At 47.6% G+C, this 20,370-nt stretch overlaps 7 protein-coding genes across 7 annotated transcripts; 2 read left to right on the forward strand and 5 right to left on the reverse strand.

The window, feature by feature from the left end:
• Positions 1 to 647: 647 nt before the first annotated feature.
• On the reverse strand, positions 648 to 1,867 carry N7478_005776 (WSC domain-containing protein; the record flags this gene model as incomplete). The annotated part of the gene is made up of 4 exons (XM_056921990.1): positions 648 to 665; positions 721 to 1,191; positions 1,437 to 1,693; positions 1,762 to 1,867. The coding sequence occupies 4 exons, from the start codon at positions 1,865 to 1,867 to the stop codon at positions 648 to 650; spliced, it is 852 nt and encodes a 283-aa protein (XP_056780027.1).
• Positions 1,868 to 5,774: 3,907 nt separating this feature from the next.
• Positions 5,775 to 9,258, reverse strand: N7478_005777 (uncharacterized protein; the record flags this gene model as incomplete). Its single annotated transcript, XM_056921991.1, has 6 exons — positions 5,775 to 6,517; positions 6,572 to 6,605; positions 7,132 to 7,245; positions 7,299 to 7,923; positions 7,975 to 8,062; positions 8,118 to 9,258. 6 exons carry the CDS (start codon positions 9,256 to 9,258, stop codon positions 5,775 to 5,777), a joined length of 2,745 nt encoding a protein of 914 aa, XP_056780028.1.
• Positions 9,259 to 10,479: 1,221 nt separating this feature from the next.
• On the reverse strand, positions 10,480 to 12,462 carry N7478_005778 (DNA-directed DNA polymerase eta; the record flags this gene model as incomplete). Its single annotated transcript, XM_056921992.1, has 1 exon — positions 10,480 to 12,462. The coding sequence occupies one exon, from the start codon at positions 12,460 to 12,462 to the stop codon at positions 10,480 to 10,482; it is 1,983 nt and encodes a 660-aa protein (XP_056780029.1).
• Positions 12,463 to 14,589: 2,127 nt separating this feature from the next.
• On the forward strand, positions 14,590 to 15,580 carry N7478_005779 (putative transcription factor RfeG; the record flags this gene model as incomplete). Its single annotated transcript, XM_056921993.1, has 3 exons — positions 14,590 to 14,709; positions 14,788 to 14,832; positions 14,924 to 15,580. The coding sequence occupies 3 exons, from the start codon at positions 14,590 to 14,592 to the stop codon at positions 15,578 to 15,580; spliced, it is 822 nt and encodes a 273-aa protein (XP_056780030.1).
• Positions 15,581 to 17,266: 1,686 nt separating this feature from the next.
• On the reverse strand, positions 17,267 to 17,587 carry N7478_005780 (NADH:ubiquinone oxidoreductase subunit NDUFA3; the record flags this gene model as incomplete). The annotated part of the gene is made up of 2 exons (XM_056921994.1): positions 17,267 to 17,313; positions 17,404 to 17,587. 2 exons carry the CDS (start codon positions 17,585 to 17,587, stop codon positions 17,267 to 17,269), a joined length of 231 nt encoding a protein of 76 aa, XP_056780031.1.
• Positions 17,588 to 17,964: 377 nt separating this feature from the next.
• Positions 17,965 to 19,532, forward strand: N7478_005781 (dolichyl-diphosphooligosaccharide-protein glycotransferase; the record flags this gene model as incomplete). Its single annotated transcript, XM_056921995.1, has 4 exons — positions 17,965 to 18,106; positions 18,158 to 18,268; positions 18,335 to 19,041; positions 19,113 to 19,532. The coding sequence occupies 4 exons, from the start codon at positions 17,965 to 17,967 to the stop codon at positions 19,530 to 19,532; spliced, it is 1,380 nt and encodes a 459-aa protein (XP_056780032.1).
• A 309-nt stretch (positions 19,533 to 19,841) lies between these two features.
• Positions 19,842 to 20,346, reverse strand: N7478_005782 (PET191 family protein; the record flags this gene model as incomplete). Its single annotated transcript, XM_056921996.1, has 2 exons — positions 19,842 to 20,025; positions 20,126 to 20,346. 2 exons carry the CDS (start codon positions 20,344 to 20,346, stop codon positions 19,842 to 19,844), a joined length of 405 nt encoding a protein of 134 aa, XP_056780033.1.
• Positions 20,347 to 20,370: the final 24 nt, after the last annotated feature.

The following is a 20,370-nucleotide window of genomic DNA, read 5'->3' on the forward strand; positions in this document are numbered from 1 at the left end:
GCATCAAGTCTAGGTCAAGTTCAGTAAGATTCCAAGGTTGTAATATTTCACTCTCTAAACACCATTGAGTTAACGCCGTAGCAGAAAACCCGGACGAGCTAAGAACACGTGGATTAAAATAAAAAAGAAATAAAAGCTGGCTGGTTGGTACAATGGGTGAAAAAATCAAGATGAAAATTAGAAAAGAGAAAGTTCGAGGAGGTGAATGGATCTGTATCAAGTCGCGTGTATGTACTGGAATCATATGGGCTGGAATGTCCATCATCCACGGTATGTATGCAAGGTATGTAATGCTGATGCTCGTGAATTCATCCCAACGGCGAATCATCGCTTCACCCAGGGTCAGGCGAAGCAACTCAATAGATTTTCGTTTACTTCTGTGCCTCATGTCGATCTTTTTCTCCATCCAGTCGAACAATGTAAATGGCTGATGAAAAAGTTCAAGTTGGATCAACGATCTCTCCCACGTCGAGGTTCCTCACGACCACCACCTTAAAATAGAAAGAAAGAAGTCGGGTGACAATTGGATATCATAACAGAGCTGTTTTGGCAAATTCGTGCTGAATTAGGGTTGAAGGTAATCGCGGACGAAGTAAGGGTGTGAAAGTAGGAAATGTGTGGAAGGATTGGAGATTCGAGAACATATTTTAATCGGGGTTGGCAAGCTGTAGTTATGGTTAGCAAGGGTTTTGATAGGGATTTTGCACAGGTAAGACTTACACGAAGTACGGGGCGCGAATAGTCCTCGTTGTCCTGCAGCGAGACGCTGCTATCCCGACTGCCGTTAGGGTATACACCATTTCGCATACGGTTATCGGTGAAAGTGTTCTGGCGGTTCATACTTCCACCAGTACCTCCCGGGAATACACCACGAGACCAATTGGAGGCTTGGCTGTTGCGGTCCGTCATATCCCCGCTGGGTACCGGACTAGCCGAGCGAGCGCGCTTGCGGTAGAAGAAAATGAGGAAAACGAGAGCGCCGACGAGAGCAAGACCTCCGACAACACCGACGACGATTCCAGCAATTGATCCACCACCAAGTCCGGAAGACCCCTTGTCACTGGTGGAGGATGTGGTTGCATCCGAGCTAGATGTCGATTCAGAGGCAGCGACGGTAATAGTTTTGACGTCTCCGTTTGCAGATGTCGTCAAAGCAACATTGGCTGTTGTGGTAGTTCCGGCCTCGGTATGCTGAGGGCGAGAGTTAGCGGTGTTAAAAAAAAATCGGCTTCGGGAGTGGTTGATGAAGACAGTACAGTTGAGGATGATGAGCTTGACGAAGTACTCTTTGAAGTGGTAGAAGTCCCCTAATCCAGGTATTAAAATCGAGTCCTCGTGAAGAGAGCAGATTTGACCAGGAACAGCAAGGGGACTCATAGAGGGTGATGATGGTGGGCAAAAAGGGACTCTTCAAAAGAAACAGGGGGTAAACTTACCGATATGCTGGCAGCGGTCGCTGTGCTAGAGATGCTTTTTGAGTTGATCAAAATATAGGCGTACACACCCTTCGAGGCACTTCCACAGCTATCTGATGGGTAACCAGGGCATGCGGAATCACATTTGGTCGTTTCGACCGTACTCGAGTTGGCCGGTGCCACGTTGGAACACCAACAATCTTTGTATTGCAAAATTCCAAGACCATAACTGGCACAAGTATCCTCACAGGCACCGTTCGATTGGTAGTTATTGACGACTGAAGTACAATTAGCAATGTTGTTTACGTCTTGAGGTTATCTGGAGCTCAAATAGGGTATGACTTACCGGCGCCAGAGGTTCCCGTGTTTTCGGTCGCGCAATAGGCGAGATCGGAAGATGCCAACGCTCGTGGCAGCAAAGCCAGAGTTGAAAGGAAAATAGATGCGTGCATCATGGGAAAATCGTGGACCTTGTCCTCGAACACCACCCAAGAGTGATGGTTTTTTGTTTATTTTTCCCTTCTTCTTTCAATCCCTTCGTCCACTCTCAACCTCCAAGCGACAAGTCGCAACGGTAATTTTGTAAAGGTGTTCGCGATCGGGTATTGGAAAAGGATGGAGACTGGAAGTCAAGTTGATGTGTAGCGACCGATGTTTGTTGTTGATCACCCGTACCGAAGGGATCGAGTCGGGAGTCACGAATTTCCTGATGATCCCCCGCCCTCCGAAAAAGATATTTTAATACAAGGCCCCGAAAGAAGTCAAAGGGAAACGCGCATCGTCTCCCAGACCCGTTCAATCGAGATTCGGGGGGAGGAGAATGGGGTGGTCGGAGCGTAGAGGTGGATGGGGAGGGGGTAGAATGAGAGAAACAGGGGAAGAAGAGAAAGAGGAGTGTAAACGAAAGTCACGGGTGTAGACGTTTCTCACCCGGCAATGCCGCTACATTAGGTGGGTACAATCTTAGATACGTTGCGCACGTCCATTTCTGGGCTTTGTGTGTTTACTGTAGGGAGCAGGATGTGTGTGACCTTGTGGTTTGGTTTTGAAGATTCTCTATTTTGATTTGTATTTGATTATAAATATGTCCATATCTTTGAGTCTTTTTGATCCTCTTTGAAGTTCAAAGGACTCGTCTTAATTATGTATTGAAGCGAAACCCGACGCGGCTAGTAATTTTGAAGAAAATACTGTACTAGTATGAGGTAGCTCAGGTACTAGTAAGTGCGAGTAAACCGAATACCAATTTGAGTGTGGGATCCACTTCTGGTAACAAATTAAATGCTGGCGTTGGTGTTGGTTGGTGTTGGTTGGCATGGACGCCAAATTCCGTGCCCTTCATACCGCTTATCTGTGGTTCTTCGTCTTTTAGTCTCTTACCTCTTCTTTCTTTCCTTTTTTTGTTTCTTTAAATATCTCCTATAATGGTTAGATATTATTACAATTTACTCTGTTGATCTATCTCCTGATTCTGTTGGAAAAAACAATGTTGTGGAACTAACGCGAACCAGACCCAAGCATACGTAATGTGTGGATAACCAGTTGATCGTTGGTCTCAGATATTGCTACCATAATAAGCCACATGAAGTTAATGAAAATTACTTACATATAATATGTGTGAACTTTGACCTTGGGGGGAAAATAGAAATTGGTCTCTGTCTCTCATTCAAGTTGCCCTCTTATCTTCCCCCCGAGGCACAGAGCAGATCATAATATCACACCTGCGATTAAAAACATTAAAAACTTGGATAAATCCTCCACAGGAAATGAATTTCAATCTTTCTCCTGGCCCCCCTGCTCGATCTGGCAAGACTTGGAGCCTTTTTCCCCCCGATCTAGCAAGGTGGATTGGTCAATCTACCCGGTGACATCCAGGTTAGTCCTGATTGATCGGAAAACGAGCTGGTAGACGCCAAAACCGACGATCAATCCCGTGAAAGCCTAGGAATACCCTAGGCAAGCCATACCCGAATGTGACGGAACTTGCATATTTTGCCCCCAATGCCCCCTTGTGCCTGTCTGTCTCTGCCTATCCGTATACCCGTACTATGCCGTCCCTGCTTGCCCCTCAACATAAAACCTGATCAGCCACATTGATTGGCGGTGCTTTCATCTGTGAACTGGTTCCTATGTACGGAGAAGCTTTAATTTTGTATACTTGTAGTCCGTAGTCCGTACATATGTACTCTCACTGCCCCCGGGCGCATTTGATTGTGCTGTGGTTGGTTCTTTTCCCCTTAATCACCATGTTTGTTCTTATTCCCCCTGAACCTAAGCACTTGTATCCCTGCCCGTAGACAAACCTCTACCACCCATGTCATCCTCGGCTATTCTGATATCACATTGAGTGGGTATAATCAAATCTGCTTTACGGAGCACCAGACTCCGTATTGTACACATACTGTAGAGAGGAACTCCCTGCGTTTTTCAAGTGGCTTTGCTCGGTTTATTAATTTTCTAAATGGGGTCCAACGGAGCAATCCCTGGAAAAAGTGGACCAGACATGCTCCACTATGTAAATTACCCAGGACTTTGACTCCGTAAATGACATGATGCTGCAGCCACGATGATCGGCCAGTTTTTGATTATTGACGTGTATCGCCTCTTTCAAAGCTGCACCACATACCCATGTGAATGTATCCCTCAAGAAATGAACTAAAACTAGCCGGTTGTAACCTCTTCATCCCCTATCTACATCTACACATGTACATCTCTACCTTCGACATCCAAAACATGCGATCCTTGGAACTGAAAACCTTCTTGGGTTAGTCATGCTGGGTCTGTTCCTGATTATGTCAGCGGGAATGACCACTTTCGAAACTTCCCGAGACCCAATTTTCAATCTGCCAACTTGGCCATGATGATGTACTGTATGTACGGAACTCTCCGTACCTGTCTACTGTATACTCTTTACACTACATTATGCACTCCATGCATCCATTGAATCCTGCATGTAGCAAAAAGAAAAAAAAATTCCACAGGGGCACACCACTCAATTCCACACAGTACCTGACCACTCCACATCCTCCCCACAGTCTAGCAACCCTCCATTAATATTTCTGAGACAAAGCCCACACACATCACGGTTAATAGCAGGGGCATATGCAATCCTGCACACTACGTTGCACCAGGAGAAAGGGACACAGGATCGAGATGGCTAATGATCGGCCGCCAATTTTTATTTGGGAAGCATTTGCCTGGATATTATCATGCATTGATTTTCCGGGGCTCGCTGATGTTAAGACAGACCCGACCCGACCCGTTTTTTGTAGTTCTGGTATTTAGTGTCTGACGGAGTACGGAGTACAAGAACATAATAAAAATATCCGTACTGTACATAAATGTTGTGCCTGGCTGGGTATGGGTCTGTCTTGGCTATAAGGGTGCTTATTTGTGATTTGCCCATTCGTTGTTGTGGTTAAGGTTCCCGGGCCTAGACCATTGACAATCACCTTGACGTCGACGATACTTGTGTGGCGTAAGACAGGTTGCTAAGAATATCTAGAAAAACTTTTCATGGTGGATTGTAAGGTTTTCATTCTGGTTTATTGAGAACCTTGGAATGGCTTGCATATGAACTTTTGATATATATAGATCACCTTGAATATGGATAGTAGGTCGCCTCGATTCAAGTTGGCAACTTGAAATGGTACTCAATTGGCCAGGTGAGTTTCATTGTCAGAGTGTGGCATTTATGTATACATCATGATGTGCCGGTTTAAACCCCAACTTGAAGGCTTCGGTGTTGATCTTCAAGTTCAAGTTTCAGGCCTTGGAAGGTCCCAGAGGATCAGTACCAATTTTATCGATATGCCGGGAATACTGTCCTGTAAATAATAGTATATACTCTCAGGCTGCATTGGACTTTTGCATAGACACGGGCCAGATGATTTAAAACCCCCGTTCTACTCCCTGGCCTGCATCATGATTCTAAACTTCACATGAAAATCCGAGACATCCACTCATCCACTCACAAGTGCATCTGATAGTCTAGGAACTTATCTCACCTATATGAGTTTATTGGAGCTGGAGAGACTCTCGTACCTCGTATCTCTTGTTTATCCCTCAAGAAGAATGAAAAATCTGACCTCCATAAAATCAACTTGGGATAACTCGAAGCAAACGGGACAAGCTCAGTCACAAAGACTAGGTATATGTATACGCATTCTGCGGAAGCTGGCACCTAGCTTCTTTCGGAGTTAAGTCGTCATTAGCTGGGCAATTATTCATTCTCTTCGATCATGTACCAATGTAAATATTCCCTTTTCTTACTCCTATTCCGCCTCCTATCACCTAGTACTATTATACACGACTACTACTACGACTGCAATAGAAGCAAGAAACAGTGGAAGGCGTTGTTCATTCAAATCTCAAATTCTCAAACGGTCTACTCTTGAAAGCTAACCGGGAACTTATTGACAAACACTCTTCCAGTTGCTCCCGTTGAAGAAAAGAATTGAGGATCGAAGTCATCATCTTCTTCTTACAGATTACCCTCTCAGTCCGCTGGGCCACCTCTACTTCCTTCTCAGCGCAGACGCTCGACTGACCTCCATGGTCCATAATGCTGCACATCGCCACTATACGATTGATGCGCCTCTGCATATCAAGGATGTCAAAGTTTGGTAGAGGCCGACTGATTGGGTCATCAGTTTCTAGCACGAACCGATGGCCTGACACCAGACGGCGCGACTCATCTTCATCCGTCAGTGTCACAACCACGTCATCTGAGCTATCGAGGCTCTTCGTAAGGTGAGGGACATCAGTTAGGCGACATCGGGAAAATGGCGCATGATCTTCTCTGACCAGCCAGTGGAAATCAATTTCCCACTTGGTTTTAGACTTTGATACCCATACTGGCCGGAAAGCTAGAGAGCCCCGGACATATACTGTGCAGAGGTCGTTTCTGAGACACATCAAGTTGGAGCTGTTAGCGACAGGCTCCATTGGGATGTATGGGTCAATCAGAATATGATTATCTAGATCAAGGAAGAAGGCCTTGTGCCAACGATCAACGGTCTCACGGTCCCAAACAAAGTTAAAGAACCACCAGATACTAGGAGAATGAGCTGATTCTGTGGTCATATCGGAACCGACCAAGGCTGGAAATAGTTATTGGTATCACTTTGTAATCACGGGAGCCGATTAAGACACACTTTTAGCTGTCTCGTTCTTCTGCGGCACGCCGCGCTGATAACGAGGCGTTATCACTAGAATTGACTGGCTCGGAGCCGGTATTTGAACTGGAAACCACATGGTTGATATTATGTTGCTCAGGTTAGCGCTGCACCCACCCATTTCAATGCTACCCGATAAGGAGAGACACCCGATCCTATAGCCATTGGCCGACCCTGCATTGATGTACATAGAATGGGCATGTCATCTCCGTGATTTAATTGTTTCCACTGACGTTTCAAACGTCACATACCCTGCTCTTAAGGCTCCTGGAGCTCCTGGGACTCTTCCAGTGGCTACTGCTCCTCTTGTATCCACCTAGGCAACCCCCCCAGATTTAAAAAATCTCGGCGAGACCGTGTTTTAATAAGTATAACATTGAAGCTATACATATGTGTACGTATGGTATGTTTCATTGGCAGGGTTACATTTAGCATCCTCTAGTGAATGAATCGGATCAGCGATGGCTATCAATGATCCATTCACGCTCTCTGACCCGTCTTTCTCCTCCAATTCGAGGACGTGGAGGCATATGATCTACCAAGGAGACAGACCGAGCGGGAATAGTTGCCCGCTCACGGTGCATCTCTCGTATCCGCCTCCGTCTAGCTCGCCGTATGTCATCAGACATCTCAACAAGTTCATCAATACCATCCTGACATTTGTTCAGTTTATACTCAAGTATTTTCTCAGATTCAACAGACTTACCGGTTCAAGATGAGAGAAGATGTAATAGAACATTCTTGTCTCTTCAAACTCATAACCAAGTCTCTCGATGGCCTCACGGACCACCAGATCCTTGGTGATCTCAGTCCACCTCTCATCCCTTCGTTCTTTGGAAACTTCTGGCATGACTCGCCTGCTTCGGTCAATCTCAATGTCCTTTTCAGATTCAGATTCAGACTCTTGCGCGGATGATGCATCTTTGGGGGCTATTTCGACTACGTCTAGGCCGCCGGTCATTTCAATAGCTTCCTCCTTTGAGGGAGCATGAACAACAGACCATTCGTCTATACTGTCCCTTTTGATATCGTCGCCCTTAGGTCGAATCTTAGAGCGTCTTTCTCGAAATTCTGTGATATCTTCTTCCTCATTTTCTTCCACTTCTTCAACTTCTCGGGGTGGGCCTCTTCGCATGCGACCGCGAGACCCTTCTTCGATTACAGACTTACCTTCACGACCCAGCGAGTGCGCCTTTCTTGAACGACGCTCGTCAGTTCTCCAAGGGTTGCGGAATCCTGCTGATCCGCAACTAGTTGGTGAAACGGAGGCTTCATCGTCATACCTCTTATAGGCGATGTTTTCCTCAGATCGATGGCCGTGCCTTTGACTCCTGACCATAAAGTAAGAAATAGAAATGTTATAAAGCTAGAACGAAACTTACTTGTGATTTATTTGAATCTCATCAAAACCAGCGCGCGAAGATGCAGTTTCCGGACTCGGTGCACGAGGTGGTCGAATTTTATCATATTCTGGACATTTGTTAGCGCCAGCCCTTCGACGGACTTCAAACAATTGTAAACACACCTTTATCCATATCATGATGGCGCGTACTAGGTACCATTGTTGGCTCCGAAGGTAAATTTCGTTCTGGTACTGAAGGCCTGCGTCGACTTTCATGGGCCATAATCTCATCACTATTCGCGCTTCTGCGACGATCTCTTTCATGTCTTTCTCGTCGAATATCAATTTCCTCTTCGATTTCTGTCACCTCCTTCTCTGATTTAGAGGAGATACGAGATGCAACCTCTTCTACCTCGATCTTTTCGTCTTCCTCTCGCTCTTCTGGCCAAGCACCGGGTGGAGCCCGATCAAATTGTGATTCTCGTGGACTTCGACGGCTACGATGCCGCATTGCACGTACTCGAAGCTCCTCTTCCTGCTCTATTTCTCTAGGCGACAGCCTATCTTTCCAGCGCATAACTCGCTCGTCTTCCTTCGATATACTCCTCATGGAGGGTGGCTCGACTCCGCGCCTTGATCGACGAGGTCTTTCTTCTCTATCATCTATCAGATCTTCTTCAAATCCCACCTCCCGCCGACGAGGCTTCCGACGTGGATCAGAGGATCGAACAAAGACTTCATCGCGAACATCAGAGAAGCGTCTCTCCCGGGGCCTTGGCTCGCTGTCGCCATCGTAACCAAATGGCGGCACCCGTCCCCCACGTCTGATCACCATCTCATCCTCCTCAAGCTCCCGTTGCAGGCGGGGTTTCCGGCCTCCACGTCGATCCCGTTCATCAACTATATGCTCTTCATCCACCTCGCGTGGACGATAGCGTCTTCTGTCCCGTATCTCCCTCTCATCCACAATCATATCCTCTTCCTCAATTTCACGAACACGGCGACGCGATCGTCGGGGTCTGGGTGGATGGTATTCATCCTCTGGCTCAGGCAGTGCGACCTCTTCGACAGACCTCCTCATTCGCACGGGCGGCTTGGTCTTTCGTGGGGGATCGAAGAAGGTCTCGCGCACGAACTCTCTTGGAGGACGTTCCCGAATCTGCATGCGCTCCATCTCCTCGACGGGCGGCACCGATCTTCTCCCACGGTAATCCACTTCCTCCTCATATGAACGATCGGGCCGATGTGAGCGAGTGTATTTCTCGCGGTCCAGATCATAATCATCTTCGTCAAAATACCCAGGTGGTGCTGCTCGGCGAGACATGGTTGGTGTTGACGAGTAAGGCTTGGTTGATCTCTCGGGGTTTGCGCAATAGGTGATGAAGCTTTTTTATGTTCAAGGAGTATCAGACGAAATGCAGCTTTATATCTGTATTGGTTCGAGTGTTTATCGCTGAAAGCAAAAGTGATGGTCCGAAGGATGAGAAGTGGTCCTACAGGCATCATATGTCAGATCAATCGCATCCAAGCGTAGGTGAGGGGAAGCATATGGGTGAGCGCACTCCGACAGCCGTTTCATTCAATTACCCACAAGGAGACCTGGTAAAGATATGTTTTAAGGCAGAAACAGCAGAGCTAGCTGAAGATCATAGAGGAATTCAGCTCATAGGCAAAAGTGGTCCCGATCCACCACTGCGGGGGATTTCGACACTCTCGTCGCAGCTTCTGCAAGAACCAGGGCCAGCCTTTTGGCGATGATTATGTGACAAATAATTGATATTCAAGCTATGGTAGACCATCCAACTCAGACTCTGTCAATCGTAGATCTTGGTGTTCGGTCTCGTGGAGTTTACCGCACGAACAAACGTAGCGGGGCACTCTGCAATCGCCAGTCGCGGTACGTCCCGAATATTAAATTATTGCCAAGCGATGACGCAGAAGAGGAAGAAACAATAAGTCAGGAAGTAATAGCCTCCATAGAGTTGGGGTGGTCGAGGCGATTGAATGGACAGCATTCGGTTGAGGCGCAGCCAGAAGATGATCGCAGGTCCGATGACCCCGCTGTCCTCCCACTGATGTCACACCCACGCTCTATGACATGGCTGGCTACGAGTGCAGTCGTGAATGGATATGCCACAGCTATTTTGAATTCTATAGATTTTATGCAGATCAAACTATCTTTTCTTTCTCTATATAGCCGTTTATTTAAAATTGAGTATAGATCTAAGTGAAGAATCCGATCCATGGTTGAGGAGTGGCTCGACCATAGAGACTTGGACCAGGGTATAGAAAGGATGACGTTGAAAGGTCCCCTCAATATTAATCCCTGTCTGCTCTAGAGATATGCTTATTGAAGATCGCAAAACAGTATAGCACAAACACTACTTAATTTACAATTTCCTTTTCTAAGGAAGAAAAAGTGCGAAGTAATTGCTGGGAAATCCGCAAGAGAGAAGCTGTTGTTAGGAACAATGGTAACTTGATTTTTTCTTAATTACTTATACATGTAGCTACGGCTAAGTGAGACTGCATCGTACTCGATGAGTTATTGGAAGGCTAGTCGCATTTGCCCCTTTTCAGATTTGCCACGGCCACGGCTTCCTCGCCCACGATTAGTTGATATGTTTGTAGGTGTGCGAGAGTTGGCGTTCCCACTTTGCTGGTGAGGGCTTCGGGCTTCTACTCGATCCTGAATTTCCAGGTCTTTAGCAAAATGCCAGTCATCATGCTCTTCTTTGTCAAACTCGGGAATAAGCTTGGAGCATCGAGGACAAAGGGATTGTGGCATTTCGAAATCGTCTTGTGGTACTTCGCCGTTCACCAGGCTGTTGGACATTGGTGGTTCCTCTAATGAGAGCTGGGGACTTTCTTTGTTGGGGGCGATAGAATCAGTCGCCTGAGGCTGGTTGAAAAAGCTTTTTATGTTGCTTTCATCGGTCTTCCTCTTTTTTCCGACCGGGGATTGTTCACCGAAAATAGTGTCTGCATCGCGTGGTCTGGACGACGCATGACTGAGAGACTTGGCATGTTCACCACGGACCAAGAAGCTTTCGATGGCTTTATTCTTGCCCACGCCATCCTCGAAATTGCTCACACTGAGAGATAAGTTCGAACACGGCCATGCCTGTCCATCAGCAACGACTTGTCGCAGTAGAGTTTGAGCGAGTTCGTATAGCAAATTCTCATCGATAGCATTAGACCCGGGAATCGGAATTTGGCGAGACCGTGTCTGTACAACCCTGTGATGTAGAGTGATAACTCGGGGACGGCGTCTATTCTCAAGCACACCATCCTCCACAAGTCGGCCGTAAATATCAGCCGCAAAAATATGTAGCCATTTATCTGCTTGTTCGACTGAGTTGATACTAGGGCGAAACGACTTTGCAGATAACATGGACTTGATCTGCGTTCGGGGGTTGACCTCGCTGCGATCCTCTCCACGGATGATACCATATAGCCAAGTCGCTGTATGATCATCGAGCTTGGCACGCAGCTGATCAAGTGATACATTGAGAAGATCACTCACTTTCTCTGTTCCAAAAACTGAAGTAATCTGATCTCCTAGCTTGCCTCCCAACATGCGAATCTGCGTAAATTTATAACCATTTAGAAAGTTCTGAACGGCACGATTCCGCACCACTGTTTGTTTGTCGGGCTTGTTGCAAGCACTACCTAGCTTTGCGAGCATCTTATTGTGTGCAATTCCGGCAGAACAGGTGTATTGTAGCTTCTCCCACACGGCTTTTCTGACTGAACGTGTGATCTCCGCAGCCACCAGTATAACGATATCATCCCAATCAGGATCATCTTCCTCCCTTTCCTGTAGGTCTAGATCAAACAGGCAATCCTCTCCCCATTGCAATGCTGTGGTAGGAGGGCAAGGTAACTCTGCACCTTTCTTCTCCTCTTGCGAGAGCGCCCGGAGCTCAGGATATCTCCGTAGCAAAACAGAATATATGAGGGGAGACAAGTCAATGAAAACTTCATCAATGCTGGCCTTTTCTAGTCCCGCAGAGAGGCCTTGGGTGAGTGATTGAACTTCACTGTCTCCCAAATCATCCGTACACCAACGCTGCAATTCGTCTTTCATTGTTTGAAGAATCTTTCGCGACTCTGCTCGATAAGGATCCAAAGACACCTTATCGGTTTTGATATTCTGAAACGAGTCATCGCGATAAGCCCAACGGCCCCCTTCTCCCTCTCGGAAGGTCGCAACATGTTGTAGGATGATATTTGGGCATAACTTTCGAGCTTCCGCGGTGGTAACCATGCGATTGATACCGAATGGGCGTGCGGCGTAATTCACGGCGATCAATGAATCCCATTGGCGGACAGCAAGTGGGGTATCGCGCGGTGTGCCCAGTCGCACCATTTCGCACTGAGCGTAGAATGCATCGAGATCGATGTGCGCAATGGCGCGTAGAGGTGTTGCGGTAGAGCCCTGGCGTAGTAACTGGAACTGGCGATGGGTATAACGGGAACGTTTCACGGCGTCGGGAGGCGTGTTAGGCAGGTCTGCAGATGACATTCTTGGATATGCGTCATGGTCAGTGTGAGAACTATGATCAAACCCCAAATTGATACCAGGGGGCTTTGACTCCCGGGAGCTTGAAGTTTTGGTCGTGTTTGATGACCCTTTGATCTCTCGTCTAGATCGGGATTAGTGCGTGCACGTGCCGTGTATATGAGCCTCAGGCATTAAGGTATCCACGGTTCCATGGATTCCGCACAAACACAAACAAACACATCAAGATCTATACTCAGTAGCATGATTATAAGACCGCTATTAAGCATGATTTATTTGCAAGCCATCAATAATATGTCGCTGTTAAGAACTATTCAATTTGAGTGGCTTGAAGAGTGGCTGGCTAATAACATCTAGAACCCACTGGAATTGATGTTTGTTGTTCTTCTCTCGCACTTACTCCGTAGATATACGGTACTTAGATTCGGCGCTTCGCCATAGAAACATATCACAAAAAGCACAGAGTACAAATGTCATCACCAACTGACCCCCTGCCCCGTTGAAATCTAAATCACGTCAACTTCAAAAGAAGCCAGAGTTGCTTTTCCCTGCACCTTTCTCTTGCACCTACCACCTTGTGTAGGTCCAGGCCAAGAATCGTGCTGTGTGATCTCCGATTTAGCTCGTGTGTGCTGACATAGCCGAGCGCTGAGTGGCCCACGGACCTGCCCAACACGCATTCATGCCCAACGCGACTTTTCCTGCGGCTTGGTGGCAACGGTCTGTCGCTTTCCCACCGATCTGGACGCAGATTGGGTCCCTTGCTGCAACATCTGTTGCAGAGGAGGGTGAGGATCATCCTCCGTGGCCCTCCTAGGCCCCGATTTGTCCGACTTTGTCGCCCTGCTCACGAGTTCGGAATCCAAAAGTCCCCCAAAATCCTAGTCGCTTTTTCGCCACAAGTCTCTCCTTACCTACGTCTGTTATTCACTTTTCCATTCAGTTGACCGCTTTTTGGCCACCCCAACATGAGTCAAAACATGACATGCAGAGGAGGGGGACGAAGTTATGTTACCTTCTCCAAATACAAAAATTATGTAGTAGTAGCCCAACAAAGATGAGACAGGTCCAAGCAAACCACATGTTATGAGATCGGCCCTAAAAAGTAAAAATCTACATCAATGTGGACCAGGACCAGGATTAAAAGTTCTCTGGGTATATTATAAGCCAGGGTCTATGGAAAAAATGGGGCTTCTGCAAAGATATTCGGCTACGGACAGGGTGGTACAGAGACTAGAAGGCTAGAGACTAGAGTAGAGTAGCCTGTACATGCATTGACCGGCACAAAGACTTTTCTCGACTGAGCCGTGTTAGACCGTGCATGCTTGCTGGCCTTGGGACTTGATAGAGAAGTGGGGGGTGTCGTGGCACCAGCCCAAGAACGGCCCAACCGCCCTGCCCACTTTAGTTCGCCCCTTCTCCTCTTCCTCTTCTCTTCTCTTCTCTTCTCATCTTTCATCACCTTCATCTTCTCCCTCGCTACCTGGTCCAATTTCAAGGGACTCACAAAAAGAAAAGGAACAAAAAAAAAGATACCCGGATACCCTCATAAGCTGGAACAGTGTGGAAGTGTGGACCCAAATTCCCTAGTCCCGAAGGATCTCTTCAACCCCGCCTCAGTGTTTTCTTTCTCCCGAACTCCTGAACTCCTCTCAGCCTCGACTTAATTTCAGTCACCTCGGCCATAGTGTTTTCTTCCCGGTCTTCTTTCTCTCTCTACCCTAGGATTTGATTTGAATTTTTGCCCTGGACAACTACCTTGGAACCCCATAAGGATTTCCGGATATTTTCCCCTTGGAAAACCAGGACTGTTTTGCTCTTCCGACCATAGGATCCTCTTTGCTTTTCTTCTGTGACCGTGGACTATCTCGAAATCTCTACTCCCAAGGAACAATCGACCCCCCCGTCATTTAAAGTGGTGACGGTCGACCGTGGATATCTTTACGACGGTCGTTCTATAGAACAAGAAAAAGAACAAATTCTGTACATTTTCCCCAATATAACGGACACAACAATCTTCCAAAGGACTACTTATCTTCCTGGACTGTGATTTCTTTTTTTTGTTTTGGCCCGTCAGACCCGAGGAGCTTTGAACATTTCCGGATATATCTTATTGCCCCAGGACACACGATGACAGGCCGTCAAAATGAATACTTTATCCCGGGTGATGGAATCAGCCGAGAGGTGATTCAAGCAGATATTTGTCGCTACCTTGGAAATGATGCCCTTGTGCGACCTGGTAGTCATGGTGTCCGTCGTCCTTCTTTCCTTCCTGTCCTTTCGTGTTTATAACCTTACTCGAACTTTATGACTGACCCCACAATACAGGGCCGCCAGGGATTCTTCATCCGTGCCTATCGGAATTTGACATCAGTAAGTTGATATGCCGTGATACATCCAATATTAGCAAAGCCAAGCCACCGACGAGGAACACCATCTGACCAAGGACCATCTGGATAAACAGGAAATGATTGCTGATATCAAGGCTGACTCCGCTCGCTGGGAGGCGGATGTCTCTCGCCGGGCTGATCTAGGCTATCCGAGAGGTAGTTATATTCAAGACATGAATATGTCACATGCCCCTAACACTGGACCAGCGAACTATGCCAGTTCGACCGTACATGAGGTTCGTCAACAACAGCAACAGCAACAACAACAACAGGGGCCTTCCCCTACCACATTTAGTGCAGCCCCTGCTCAAACCTACATGGACCCGTATTCCCAAGGCTCTTATGCTGGATCCCAAAATGCTCCCTACAACCAACCTCCTTCATCTTACAGCTCCACACATTCGCCCTACAGCTCAGGACAAGCTCCCTACCCCCCGCCTCAGGTCTCCTATTCTGGCCCCTCCCAGCCTGTCGTGACAGCTGCTGACATGCACCCTTCCTCATACACCTATTCACCTGGCTATGGATACGAGGGTGGCCGAAATGCCCCCAGGTACCCAGGACCCGGTTATGATGACCAACCGGATTACTCTCCCCAAACCACCGGGATGGCATATCCTACCACTACTGCCCCAGATCCCCGGATAGGAATGGAGCCGAGGTACACCCCGGAATACGAGCGCAGTAGGCCGCAACCCACAAGAGAACGGGATCCGCACCGCCGGCGATAAGGCACAGAAATCAAAATGGCCTTAAGATTCCTCTTGTGCATTAAATAAATCATTTCTTCCCCTCCATTGTGGCCCACTGGATGGATGAATGGTTTTTATTTTTATTCCTTTGCCTCCTTGGACTGTGATAAAACCCTGGAACCTAATGATGCCGACGAATATCCACAAAAACCTCCAAAAAAACACTTCTCTTCCCTAGACCTCCAATCTCCACTCTCCACTCATTCGTCGGCTGTTTTCTTTTACTCTCTCGACAGGAGAACGCCCTCCTTTATTATGAAAGTCCAGGACACTCCAAGATAGGGTCAAGATCCGTTCCAGTCAGGCCCACTTTCCACGATTCGTCGGATATGAATGCCATTTCATTTTTGCCATGGATTGATTCCCAATGGATACCACCGGCCACACCTCAGGTCTGCGACTTGAGCACTGTCCACCGAAAGGATCGTCCATACCTAATTATTCTGCGCTATTGTGCAGTTGGCCAGTCAGGAGTAGGAGCATTATGCGTTGAATGAGGTTTTCATGAAAATGGTGGCTCTCTTGATTTTAAAGTCTTTTTTTATTGCTTTGGATTTTGTTTAATGACTCCCTGGATCTTTACCAGCCTGACTGAGGTTCCGTGGATCTTTTTTCTTCCTTTTTCTTCTTTGCTTTTTCTTCTGGGATGTTTCACTTTCGACGGTGTACAGGGGTTGTGTGGCTTTTGGCAATGTTTGCTACCTTTTCACTTTTGAATTATCCCGTCTTTGGTGTGACACGGCTGGTGCCCCGTATGATTACTATGCGCCTGGGACCTTCTGGCTGTTGGGAGAAATGCTTCGACAAAGCGATGATGATGACCGAACTACATGTAGATATGAGCATATACGGCGTTGTTCGCGTTTTATGATTGACGCTGAGATCCTGATCGGTTCTGTTTTATCAAATAATTGAACCTTTCACCAACATCTTCTTCCAAAGAAATCCTCTTCCAATAGAAAATACTTAAAAAATAGTCAATTCTCAACTGTCTATGTACTCTGCCTCTGTGCCTCTGGCCCTCAGCCAACCGGTTCAGATGTTGGAATTCCACTGTCGAAATTGAGGAATATCAGCTGTGGCAGTGTTAGTATTAGGGTAACTATTCAATGATAGCGTCCTTCCGAAGTAGGTATCCATCTGCACTAATGGGTGTAGCGCTGATTATATCATTCCAAGATTCACTCGACCAAGAGCGATTGAAACAAAGTAGAAGTAAGACCTACTCGTCCATCTACAGCGGCACACTCGAGATAACCTGCTATATAACCCCGGGGCTTTGACTATACAGGCAACTATTCACACGTGGTGGAACTTTTTACCTTTAACCCAAAAAAAATTGAAGAAATCGACTTGATGTCGGTTTATGATCACTATCAAAACATAGTACATACACTGCAGCGCAACAATCTCAAGATTCAATGATCTCGATATTATATACGCGAACGAGATTGGTATCAAAAACGCCTCTTAGCGGGGAGAAACGGCCAAATTGGGCTCAGTTTTTGCTGGCTCATAGAGGAGGTTGTCGTAGGACTCGACTATGAAGGCATATCGTTTGACTCCCAATATTTTGCTCAATTAATGCGCATCCCCTCCAAAACCTCAACATTGTTACACATGGACTCTTGTGTTATCCAGCGGCTTTATGCTGTCGGTCGTTCTTTACTCGTCTTCAAAGCCCTTGGGGATTGTTCGCGGACCCTTCGGGACTATACGTAGGAACATTATGGTTTAGTTTTGGCCAACTCAATCAAGACATGAAAGCCTGCTGAGGCTTTGGAGCAGTGTAGGGGCCTTACCGGGATATGAGAGGGGAATAGGCTCAGGGTCAACGTCGCCGAGGGCCCGACGGATTGGGGGAAGGCTAACCAGAGCGACGGGGCCCATGGAACCAATAATCAGGGAGAAGAAGATAGCAGGCTTCTCGTGAGCGGCCCAGCGGAAGTAGCGGAGGGGAGTCGACCAGAATTGAGGGGTAGACATGGTGAATATGAAGTTGGCCGACAAGAGTGTGGCGAGGAGTTTTCCGGACGAGAAGTGATGAAAATGACCGTACGTCTCAAAAGGACTCGTCTAGGCGAGGTGAATTGACAGTTATCAGAACCACCCGGCGGTATCTGAGGTGTGGTGAGGTTGACCGTTGGAGGAAATCAAAATTGGGAGGCCGTGGGGAAGAAGTGAGGTTCGACGGTCCGGAGATGCGCAGGTCCCAAGCCGAGTCTTGGCATCCGTCCGATTAACACGTCGCCCTTTCTATCTATACAACTCCGAACTTCTCCCCTCACACTCCCCACCCACCTTTCTCTTTTTCTTTATCTCTTCAAGGTAGCCCGCTCCGCTGTGCGGAATTATTTGTTAAAATGCGGTGGTGCCTTGCGTTGCTTATCTGTGCCTTTGTGGCTACAGTAAACGCACTGAGTAGCTCTGGTAGCCGCCTGCTGGTGGTTTTGGATGAGAGTACAGAGAAGAGCACTTATTCGACATTGTGGTCCGATTTGGAAGGTGATTGAGCATTTTTCCCATGATGGTATTCGTTGCTAACCTCAATTGTAGCTCGAGGATACGATTTGTCTTTTGAATCACCTAAGAGTGACAAGCTGTCCCTCTTCGAACATGGCGAGAGAGCTTACGACCACCTCCTTATCCTTCCTCCGAAGTCAAAGGGTAGGTTTCCCTTGCTCTGGAAATGTTTATAATGTTTGAAATGTATCAATTGACGCATTCTTATAGGTCTTGGCCCCTCCTTGACACCTAAGCACATCGTGGACTTCTTGAACAAAGATGGCAATATCGTGCTCGCCCTTTCCGGCAAGTCGTCCACCTCTAGTGCCGTTAGCTCCCTCCTCCTTGAGTTTGACATTCACCTCGCCAATGACCGTTCCGCCGTCGTCATCGATCACTTCAACTACGATACCATCTCGGCCGCCGAGAAGCATGATGTCCTACTCCTCCAGCGATCTACTCCCCTCCGCCCCGATGTCAAGGCCTTCTTTGATGGCGAGGGTGTTCTTGCTCTTCCTAGAGTAGCCCCTCAGACTCTCGGTAGCGACAGCCAGCTCCTCGCACCGATCCTTCAAGCTCCTGCCACCGCTTACGCGTACAACCCCAAGGAAGAGATCCCATCTCCCGATGACATCGAGGCAACTGGCTCCCAGCTGAATGTGGTTTCTGCACTTCAAGCCCGTAACTCCGCCCGCTTCACTGTTCTGGGCTCTGTCGAGGCTCTTGAGGACAAGTGGTTCTCTGCCTCAGTCAAGACTCCCAACGGCAAGAAGGTCCCCACCGTTAACCGGGAGTTTGCCCGCCAATTGACTGGATGGACATTCAAGGAGACTGGTGTTGTGAAGGTTGGAAAGATTGAGCATCACCTGGTTACTGATGGCGAGGTGGCTGCGGAAGATCTGAACCCTAAAATTTACCGCATCAAGAACGAGACTGTGCGTCATACCTACATGCCAAGCTGATCATTTGCCCACGAAGAAAAAACTAACCACATTTCTATTTGCAGGTTTTCCGCATTGAGGTCTCGGAATACTCTTTTGATAAGTGGGTACCCTTTGAGGTTCCCGCCGAGGATCAACTACAGCTCGAGTTCACTATGCTCTCGCCCTTCCACCGTCTGGCTCTTCAGCCCATCAGTCGCACTGAGACTAGCACTGTGTTCGGCACCCAGTTCGTCACTCCGGACCAGCATGGAATCTTCTCCTTCCGTGTAAACTACAAGCGTCCTTTCCTTACAAACATCGAGGAGAAGCATGAGGTGACTGTTCGTCACTTTGCACACGATGAATACGCTCGCAGCTGGGCTATCAGCGGTGGCTGGGTATGGATCGCCGGCCTCTGGGCTGTTGTTGGAGGCTTCCTGGCCTTCGTCATTGTCTGGCTGTACTCGGCTCCCACAGTCAACAAAGCCAAGAAGACCCAGTAGATTTTTTATTCGAATATACCGTCAACAATGATGTGAAATATTATCTCTTCCCCCTTTTGGCTAAATCTTCTCAGACTACAGAATGAGCCGAGCTTCCATGATGTATGGAATTGCCTCTACGTATGTTGTATTCCATATTCCTTGAAGAGATTGGTGATTGTTTTCATGTCCCCTCTATGCCGTAAGTAAGAACAGAACTCCAGACCATGCCAGCATGAATCAGAACATCTAGACACATGTAAAATACAGTGGGCGAGCAATCGGGGCCCGACAAAGTGTTTCCTCCTGGGAAGTTATCCAAAAATGTCCTCACAGTCCTCGAGTCTTCTCGGGGTCCATCTGCACCTCATTTCCACTAATTTCCTTGACGCTGGTGTATGCCGGTTTGCCGGCATAGAGTTGCTCGGATTGGGTAGACTTTCCATCCATCTCCTTCGCGCCGGACAAAGGATGGTTGCCACGGAACCGTTTGCGCATATCGATCATTCCGCGTCTACCAGGAATATAGATGTTAGCAACAATGATCGATGTCCATGCTCTTTCCTCTTGTGTAGTCCTTCCGACACGTTCAGATCCCCAATTGATCAACTCACTTGCACTCGCTAAACCCCTTCTTCAATTGTTGACATTTCGTAGGCAGCTCCTCAGCGAGTGGAGAGCTCAGGCACTCACGAGGCGTGTGCCGCTGGACCATGATACAGTCCGATTCCTGTAGGCATTGGGCCAAGGCCTCCCCTGCGAACATATGATTAGCATGCTGTGGTGGCAAGAGAACAATTTTGCATGCAATCAAAATTTCCGTTCTCCATTCCATGTTTTCACTCACTGATATCCGAGC

This window comes from Penicillium angulare (genome assembly GCF_028827245.1).
Source record: "Penicillium angulare strain IBT 27051 chromosome Unknown utg000004l_segment0_segment0, whole genome shotgun sequence".
Taxonomy (NCBI): domain Eukaryota; kingdom Fungi; phylum Ascomycota; class Eurotiomycetes; order Eurotiales; family Aspergillaceae; genus Penicillium; species Penicillium angulare.